Below are 10,074 nucleotides of genomic sequence, written 5' to 3' on the forward strand. Positions count from 1 at the left end.
TCCCTGTCTGATATCAGGCGCATTTTATTGCAATTTAGATAAGATAACTGCTTACTTGTTTACAACCTAGTTCCCTAGAAAATACTACAGTCAAACTGATTTTATCTTACATCCACTGGTAAAAAGTAAACAACTGTAGTATGTGAATCATTGTGTAGTGTCATTAATTGTTATTTTTTAAATGATGTCTCAAGAAAATTAGGATTTTAATCATCTCACTATGGCAAGGTTGTGCTATTAGAGGTTAAGTGCCACCACTTATTACATTACCAAGAAAGGGGTAAATCTGATCAGAAATTCTCAAGAATTAAAAAATCGATTTTCTGTAACGTAACAAGTAGAACGTCCCTTATATGAAAATATTACAACAAGTTTCATCGTGCTCTAATGAACAAATAGTATGTTTCAAGAGCTTGTATTATCTAAATATACTAGTTGGAGATGTTCATGAGCATTTAATTCACCTTACTCTGCTCTACTAGTGATAGACCCTCAAGTATGACATCACATATCCTCTCTTCATTTACGAATAGTACAATATTATGAATTTCAACTACTTATTGTTAGTAAGACGTCATTAGTGTACAACCTCCAAGTATTTCCCCGAAAACCTCGAGTGTTGCAAGATGAGGTAATGATTTGTGTTGTTTTAAGTGTGAGATGTTATTCATTTGTAGTTTTATTATTTAAACTTGAAACGCGCAATAAAAAAGTTGTATAAAAACAAAGACAACAAGACATTTCTTCAATTACTAATAAAACTGTTGGAACGTTAAGTTCTGTATAATTTTTAAAAGAAAAGTGAAATATGAACTCAATATTGATATTTATTCTAATATTTTCTACAATTGTCTGTTTAGTTAATGGACAAAATGAAGTATTAAACTGTAGATATGTGATAAATTCAGCATTTGGTTACGTTTGTGATTTAACGATCATCAATCCAAGTGGCCTCAATAATTTTAATGGAATAAATGGAACACATTTAGATGGAAAGACAGACATGGATGTTGTTTTTATCATGTTTTACAAAACTGGATCAAATTCGTCAAATATTCCATCAATAATTTGCCAGAAATTTCCAAATTTAGTGAGAATTCAGCTTAATAATTTTGGACTGCGTATGATCGATGACTTTTCCTTTAAAAACTGTAAAAATGTACAGTACATCCATCTCCGAAACAATAAAATCAACCAGATTCATGAAAATTCCTTCCAAAATAATCCAGAGTTAATTGAACTGTTTTTGGAAAATAATGAGATAGCCGTGCTGCCTGAAAATCTACTGATGAATTTACACAAACTTAAAGGACTCGATTTTGGAACCAACCGAATTAGTTCCTTACCAGCAAATTTTTTTAGTCAATTAATAAGTTTGGATTTTTTGTTTTTAAACGAAAATTTACTTAAGGATTTACCAGCAAATGTTTTCAGTGGATTAAAAAATATGACAATGATATATTTAAACAGTAACAAACTCGAAGTCATTCATGCTTATCCATTCGGAATGCTGCCAAAATTAAAAGCAGTGAATTTGCATAGTAATCAAATATATGCAATTGATGAGAAGTTTATAGACAATACAAGTGTTAACCTGATTCATATGTTGAATAATATTTGTGCTAATAAACGTATTGAAGATCTACCGACTAGATATGTCTTGAGAGCAGAGCTGAAGGTGTGCTTTGATAATTATAGGAAAACATTTGGCTAATAATCGGCAGCACAAGTTGATACTGTCAAAATTAAGTTATTACTTTTAAGTTTAGATCAATATAAGCTATATATTAAGGCAGTAAAGAGCAATCTTTTATTTTTTGTGGCACACCAAGGTGCTAAGTCTAGCGATACCGCACAGCGCATACAATTCATGCCATTTCCAAAAATTCTTGACGGGACACCAGTATGCCGTAGCACACAGGTCGCTAATCACTGTATTAAGGCGCAATCTATAATAATGATATCTGGACACGTTTCGGTCAAAATCTAAGTGCATTAAGGGAATCACCTAAATTAATTTTAAATTTCACTTAATTATTAATGATTATCAGAGTGTGGCTGTATCAAATTCGAGTTTTCGATATTAGATTTTCGAAAAAATCGAACATTTTTAAAGAGTTCGAACTCCGATTTATTTTAAAATTAAAATTTACGTTACGAAGAAAGTTGAAATAACGGTCAAAATTTTTTTTGAAAATCAACGACAATTTTTTATTTGAAAAATAAATAACAGTCGCTTTTGAGAAAATCACACTCTAATAATTACCTTAATAAATTAATTAAATAGATTAAAATTGAAGTAAAGCATTTAATATCTGATAATCTGTTATATATTGTATTACGTCGGGAATCACCAAGATAAACCTTGAAGTGGATAATAAAAATGTATAAAAATCAAATAAAATCAGCTACTTTATTTAGTATTTTCAAAACAAGTGAAAGAGTGACAAAACATTATCATGAAGGTTAACAATCTGATTCTTGTCCTTGCAATCATCTTCAATATTGACTCAATTTATGGACAGAATGTAGTTTTAAGATGTGTGTACTCTACAAATCTATTAAATGGATATCGTTGTGATCTTACAATAATTAATCCAAATGGACTTAACAATTTTACTGTAATTAATGGAACGCATTTATTTCTAAGGACAGACAGCCATGTACGATACATTACTAGTTCTTCTGAATCATACACGATGAATATTCCATCGATAATTTGTGAAAAATTCAGCAACACTACAACTATTGAACTTTTGGGAATGGGAGTTCAAAAAATTGATGAAGATTCCTTCAAAAACTGCAAAGATCTATCATATTTAGACCTGAAAGATAACAACATCAAGACTATAGATGAAAATTCATTTAAACAGAATTTTGTGCTAAATTACCTTCTTTTGTGGTTTAACAAAATCACAGAAATTCCTGATAACAGCCTTGCAAGTCAACATAATCTTCTGGTGCTTGACTTCGAGTCCAATCAAATTTCCAATTTAACGGAAAATGTCTTCAAATCATTAATAAGCTTGCGATTTCTGTATTTAGAGAATAATTTGATTGAGGAACTACCAAAAAATATTTTTACTGGATTGTCAAATGTTTTAACAATTAGAATGGACAACAACAGCCTGAAAATCATCCATGCTGATTCGTTTGGAATTTTACCAACTTTAAATACTGTAAATTTGGCAAGTAATCAAATAGAAGCGATTGATGAGCGATTTATCGACAATACAGGAATTACAACATTAAATTTGATTAATAATGAGTGCGCCAATAGCAACATCGTCGATATAACTCTATCGAGACTACTTATGAGGACAATGTTAAGCCAATGTTTTAGAAATTATGAGGATATTAAGCTTGGTGAGTATCTTTGAGGTTTTGTGAGTAATTCCTGAGTGAGAAAAAAAGGGTTATGACTAGTTAAAGGCAAGGCAATGTCTGATTCAGTGGTGGGCAACCTGTGTGTCGCGGCACATGAATGTAGCGCTAACATTTTTTGGAAATGTCATAAACCGTATGCCGTATGCGATTTCGGTATACACTTACCACCAAATTGTGCCACAAAGCCAAAAGATTGCAAGTCAATGACTGGTACTAACGCTTTATTTTACCCACCCGGGTATTTTTAAGACTTTAGCTAAAAATCAGAGCAATTTAAATTTAATTTTGTAATTAAAAATATTCTGAACAGCTTCTACAACTACCACAATTACAACTACTGTTACTACAACTACAACTTCGTTACTTCCATCTACTGCATCGTCCACAACAGAGTCATCTACAGCCCAGACAACAACAGAATCATCTACACCACAGACTACATCATCAACAGCAACAACAACAACATCCACTTTATCACCAATCATCACAGAATCCACAACAATCGATACAAATCTACCACCAGAATGTGTCACTGGAAATTTAGATGAACGAGTTTGTAATCTTGAAGATGAAAATCAAGCCACAAAAAGCAAAATCGATGTGCTTACCGAAGAAAATAAGAAATTACATTCAAAAATCAACTATCTAACCTCAAAATTTGAGGAAAAAATTGAAAATCTGGAAAATAAAATTGAAGCTGTCTCAAAGGATAAATGGGAAATTGAGGAGGAATTGAGGAATCAAAATAAAATTCTGATTGCGGCTGTCAGAGAACTTGAAAATCAATTTTTTGAGATTAAAGGATGTTCGTGTGGCTGTCGATAAATGTGGTTGTAAAATTGTTGTTTATTTTAAGGTAGCTGTACGATAAGAACCTGGAAATCCGGGTTATATACTTTATCTTATCATATTTATAGCTTAATAAATGGTATCAGTTTATAGCAGTGCTTGAAGTCGACGCGGATGTTGTATGAAGTGGAGTAGACTTTTCCATACAAAATTCCGAGTCGATATCGACCTCTGCTTTACATTAGTCCATTTTAAAAGCGCAAAACAATGACGCATAACAAAGATCATTATTTTCAGAAAATAAAAACTCAACATGAAAAATGAATTAATCCAGAACATCCCACAAAAACCAGCAAAATACACAAATAATACGCAAATATAAAAATAGTTGCTGTTGCATCAAAAATCACCCTAATTTTTATTTCCATTACCATTTTTACATACCCAAAAAAAATTTCAATTGAATTCGTCTCAATTTACCTCTCATTGTACTATCCTCATATTTGGAACTAAAATAAACTAAGAATTATTTTTTTTGGCTTTATTTTGTTTGTGTTTAGGACATCAGGTAATGCAAAAAAGGGAGGAAATGTTGAATAAAATTGCATAATGATGAATTTGTTTCTCTTTTTTTTTTGAGGTTTTATAGTTTTCAAGAATGGTATGTACTATGAAAATTTTGATGCTGTTATGTAGTGTCTGGGTATCTAGGGTATCGAGCCATATACAGGAAAATCCGCCATTGCAAGAGTAAAGCCTTTATGGTCGATTGATTAGGCATATGATTGGATGTAAGATTAACTCATTTTTTAGGACGTAGGTTCTATTCCGACCATAGACAGACCTCTCAAGCATTATATAGAATGCTGTCGATAATTATCATTAGAATTCATACAATGCTCACGACGTCTTACAGGCTATGATACCGAAGTGGCATTTCAGTACAATTAAATTATGCTTTTTGACTGTTAGGGCCTATTAGAGACATTACAATTACAGGATGGGGTAGATCAGATGGTTCAGTAATGCAGTCGGGAGAAAAGAAGCGTCATTTAAAGCATAAATGGATAGTTCTTCAAAATTCACAAATTCAATTAAACCTTAACTCAGTGAAGCTCAAATTCGACGTAGCATCTAAAAAATCATCAATTCCATCCCCTATCCCATCACTTTTGACGAGCCCAAAATCCTATTTTATTCTCATTTTTCAATTTTACACAATAGATCACAAAAACAGCATCAAAACACACACACGAGATGTGCTCATCGATCGAAAAATAATTAAAAATTATATCCTAAAAATCATAAATGCGTGAATTGAAGCAGCTGCGATTTTTCCCCACAAACAACAACAAAACTCTTCAATGCGTCACGGAATTGAATAGAAAAGACTCATCCATTGCCTGATTGTCATTTAATGATGCGTGGAAAATCAAAATTGGCACTCGAAAATAATTTTTTTTTGCTGATGAAGAACTAACTGTAACTTTTTTTTTGAGAGTCAGATGCGACTGCACATGACAGAATTGGAAACTGTTACGCAATTTCTAAGAATCAATTGATATGAAATTCACCAAACATGGAAAAGGTTGGACTTGAAAAATGTATGCAATTTATTTGAATTTGAAATTTTTTGCTGATAGGGATAAGAATTTGTAGTGGATATACTGCAATTTATTGATTTGTTTGTGTTTTGTTGATTGAAGAAGAAATTGAAAAATTTATTGAAATTTATCTCAATTCCTGCAATGAAGATCTTGTTGATAATATCATGCAATATCAAAAATCACTTCCTGATATTTTAAAATAATCGAAAATATTCACAAAATTTATGATTTTACTGATGTGAATTGAATATGTCAAGTCTGTTTATTTTGCAAGTTGAAGCTATTTGTTTACGCAATTTTGATGATATTCTTTGCTCTTGAGGATATTACGTCAGATTTTCAGTATTTTTGTGCTGATTTTTTGGTTTATAACGATGAATTCGTAAAGATTAGCTAGCCGGGAATGGCGAAAATCGGTTAATTGATCCAAAATCCAGATCAGAGCCGACATGACTCTTACATCGAATTTAAACCAAATCTGGCACCATGGAAGAGTCACGCCTGATTAGTGCCTGATTAATCATCAGTAGAAATGGTTTTAGGCCGGTTTTCATCGACTCTGGTCTAACGCCAGAGTTCTGACCTTAGGGTGGATTTTGAGTCATTTTTACGTCGTGATCCTTCCAGGACATTCAGTACACAAATCACCTCCCATAAATACCCCCCAAAATCAATCTAAGGGACATTTCAACAGTTGACAAATGGATTGGTAATGGATTGTGAATTATTGACATTTCAGAGTCAATATCAATTGCTTATTTTTTTTGCTCCTCTTAAAGGCTCCTTTTTCAACATATTTATTACCATCATTTATATGGTGTACATAAAGTATAAATTTTATGTTAAATCATGTAGAAAATGGAAATGTGTTAAGTTGTCATTCATGTCAAATTGACTTGACAGCTTTGTTTTATTTTTTAACTTCTGATTGAATTTTGTTTTTTTGTGGTTGAGAAAAATTGTGAGGATTTTGAAATGTATGGGGAGGGGATATCTGGGTGGATGGAAGATTGAGATGAGAATTCTAGCTCAGTTTAGGTTTTGAGATTCAAAAATTGCATAATAAATGTTGTGAGTTCTTGTAAGAGTCTTTGATTCTTATTCAATCTTCATCCACGTTGGAGTTACGTCGACCTGAAACCCAATACTCAGTCATTTCTAAACCGTGTGTCTTCGTGTGCCTTACGGGCTAATTCGAATTCTAGTTCGTACTTACTTACTTACTTCTTTGGCTGGGACGCAGGAGGGGCCACTACCGCGCAAAAAGAATGTCTAAAGACAGCTCTATCCTTCGGAACATTTGAAAATTTCTAGTTCTAAAGACGACAAATCGCATCACGATCCTTAGAACAAGACATAGAATTTGGGAAATAACACCTCGAACAGACGAGGAGCATGCTTAATTATATTGATTGAGTATACACGTAAGCACGCTGATTTAGATGAGTATATATCATCATTGCCTGCATGAGACTCTTGTCTATCTAGAATTGACATTTGGGAAGCAGTAGGTGGCAATTGAGCTAGATTTAAACGTCATCTTGGAAGGATTTTGGATCAAAATCGATCTGTAAAGCATGTAAATTGCAAAAAATCACCCTATCTCCCCTGCAAATCCCCAAAAAATCCCTCAAAACTTTTTCCCATCCACAACTAAATATCCCACAAAAAGAACATCCAAAATACATTAATCCACTAATTGATAATGCATTTTCTCAACTTTTTTTCGTGTATCTTCATTAATCATCCCATTAAATAGACAAAAAACTATGTCAAAGGTAAGAAAAATGAGAGTAAAAGTAACAAAAAAATAATTCTTTTTGTTCTTATCAATCAATTACATGAACTGTCAGATAAAAGTTTCTTCTACAGTTAAAAGTAATCTATTTCGTTGTTTCATGCAGAAATTCAAAAGGTTTTTTTTTGGAAAGAAAAACTTTGCTTTTTACCTGGAAAAAGTTTTTCCTTTTTTGATGGACATTGGATGGTGAAAAATGAGCTGTGTCATAGTTCAAATCATGCTCAATTTCCGTCCAGTTTCTACTTAATCAACATCAGTCTTAGTCACTAAAAATGATACAGACATAAAAATGTATCTAAAAATAACAGCGGAAAAGGATACAAAAAAATAAAACTTGACATGAGAAAAATTCCATAAAATTAAACATTCGGCATGGAATCAAAACTCATAATCGGATTTAGAGAATTCATGCTTTAAAATGCGCCTGTATGCACTTGACGTTCCCATGGAGAATTGTGACAAGTGTTTCATATCATTTCGAAGGAGATTAAAAGTGTGACTCATTTTGTATTATTTATTTGTTAGCTGTGAATATTGAGATGTTGAGGGAATGAAGGGGTTATGGTGATGTGATTTGACATCGTGTCTGAATGTCTGCTGATGATCGAATTGTAGACTCGAATTAAGGATGGTATTGTACTGAGTTATGTCATAGACATCTTATGCAACTTAATTTTACTCAAAAATGATGATGGTAAGCCATTTTTTCATGAAGCTCATTTCTTCACCGACCTAGTGATACTTCTTTTATGTGTCATTATATATAAATTCATAGAAATTGCGCAAAACCTATGGACTTCATTGTGCGAATAGTATATCATAGTCGCTAATTTAATGCAAAATCGCCAAGTTTGCGCTAATTTTTTCAGTTCACTGACAGTTTAGATCAATTGACATCAATAGTATCTCTCTCCGGAAAGCACACGGCGTTTAAATGCCCGAAATCCGGTCTCATGCCAGCGTGACTCTCATCTAAATTCAGATTTGATGAAATCCGGTCTCATGACATCGTCGAGACCCTAATTTTTAGTCAAATCTACGGCGTGCGTTTTTAGGGCTTAGGTGATGCCTAAAACTGGTTCTGGATGTCTAATAATTATCAAAACTTCAATCCAGTCAGTTACGCAAATCAAAAAATTAATTGAAAAACCTAAAGCAGAGCTCAATGTCGACTCAAATTTTATAACAAGATGAGTCGACTTGAGTCCAGTTTTTCATACAAAATCAAAGCCGATCCCAACTCTGGAGAAAACAAAAGCGCTTCTTCCTACCTTTATCTTTCCCATATTCCTAACTTCCTCAATCATCCTCAATACTTGCGCACCAAAATAACTGTAGCAAGTGCAAAGACTCTTAAAATTTATTCCAAAAAATTTTCTGGTTTTTATCTCAATTGTAGTGGAAAATTTTAAAGTTTTCCTTTCCTTTGGCAATGAATTTTAAATACAAATTTCATAATAAATATTAAGAATTGAACCCCTTTTATTGCCATCGGCAATGCACGTGCTTGTCTTCTAAAACTCGCTTTATCACCTAACTTTGCATCTTGTTTCTGATAAATCGTCATCCCTCTATAATTTCTATGTTGAGCTGGTCGGCTTTATTTTTTAGATGTTCATATATTTTCTTTAGTTTTAAAATGACTTGCATGAATCACACAGCATTGAATAATGTAGAATAAAAGGCAAGTCTTTATATAAAAAGTATTTCTTTGATCATCAGACAAGACCTTAATGTGCAATATAAAATTAAAATAAAACGCATGAGTTGATGGAATTTTTTCGCTCCTTTTTTTACTCTTTAACGATTATTATCTCACTCGTGTCCTCATGCTAAATTATTGTCATTATATGAATCTAAAGAAACATTTGTAATTAATGTTTTATGTCTTTTTTTATACAGAAATATTTGTTGCAAGTCATTTTTGGGATTGCGCTGCGTATCTTGTCATATATTGAGACATTTTCCATTTGTCATCTTGTCGCTGAATGTGTGATAACATCCGCTATGCTCCGAGCAGATTAGAATGAAGTTTTCCCGCAAAATAACGATGGAAAACCCCTTTTTCTTTGTTGTCATTTATTTGTTATGTAAATTATTATTATTTGGTACATCAGTGGATGGGAGGTGGTGTGTGTTGGTTTAGGATATGGTTAAGAATATTTTTTTGGATTATTTGTTGATAATGAAGCTGGAATTGTGAGCAATTAATGGAAAGTCATTGCAATAATGAAGTTTTTACTTGTTTATAGTGAATTCTTAGAGCGATGACTCAATTGAAGTGTATTATTGAAGCTGTGACTTATTGTAGGCTAGTTCTTAAAGCTTCACCTTATTTAGAGTAAATTTTAAAAGCAACGACTCATTTGAAGTGAATTATTAAAGTGACAACTTCTTTAAAACAAGTTTTAGAAGTCACGACTTATTATGACATAATTTTTCAAAGCTATGACTTGTTTTTAATAAATTCTTAAAGCAACGACTTAATTA

General features: G+C 32.4%; 2 protein-coding genes across 2 annotated transcripts; both read left to right on the top strand.

Annotated features, from left to right (window-relative positions):
- Window positions 1-769: 769 nt before the first annotated feature.
- LOC139085681 (leucine-rich repeat-containing G-protein coupled receptor 4-like) lies at window positions 770-2,375 on the top strand. Its single transcript, XM_070633794.1, has one exon. The coding sequence runs from the start codon at window positions 809-811 to the stop codon at window positions 1,712-1,714; it is 906 nt and encodes a 301-aa protein (XP_070489895.1). The 5' UTR covers window positions 770-808; the 3' UTR covers window positions 1,715-2,375.
- Window positions 2,376-2,459: 84 nt separating this feature from the next.
- LOC139085680 (leucine-rich repeat-containing protein 15-like) lies at window positions 2,460-4,243 on the top strand. Its single transcript, XM_070633793.1, has 2 exons — window positions 2,460-3,366; window positions 3,698-4,243. The coding sequence occupies exons 1-2, from the start codon at window positions 2,460-2,462 to the stop codon at window positions 4,210-4,212; spliced, it is 1,422 nt and encodes a 473-aa protein (XP_070489894.1). The 3' UTR covers window positions 4,213-4,243.
- Window positions 4,244-10,074: the final 5,831 nt, after the last annotated feature.

The sequence above is a fragment of the Chironomus tepperi genome, unplaced genomic scaffold, assembly GCF_022539635.2.
Source record: "Chironomus tepperi strain 1889 unplaced genomic scaffold, CSIRO-AGI_Ctep_v1 contig_81, whole genome shotgun sequence".
Classification (NCBI taxonomy): Eukaryota; Metazoa; Arthropoda; class Insecta; order Diptera; family Chironomidae; genus Chironomus; species Chironomus tepperi.

What these genes read in the sequence shown, in the direction of transcription:
- LOC139085681 (XM_070633794.1), top strand. Translation starts at nt 809, where the DNA reads ATGAACTCAATATTGATATTTATTCTAATATTTTCTACAATTGTCTGT.
- LOC139085680 (XM_070633793.1), top strand. Translation starts at nt 2,460, where the DNA reads ATGAAGGTTAACAATCTGATTCTTGTCCTTGCAATCATCTTCAATATT. An exon ending in TTATGAGGATATTAAGCTTG is followed by an intron (nt 3,367 to 3,697) that starts GTGAGTATCTTT and finishes TATTCTGAACAG; the next exon opens with CTTCTACAACTACCACAATT.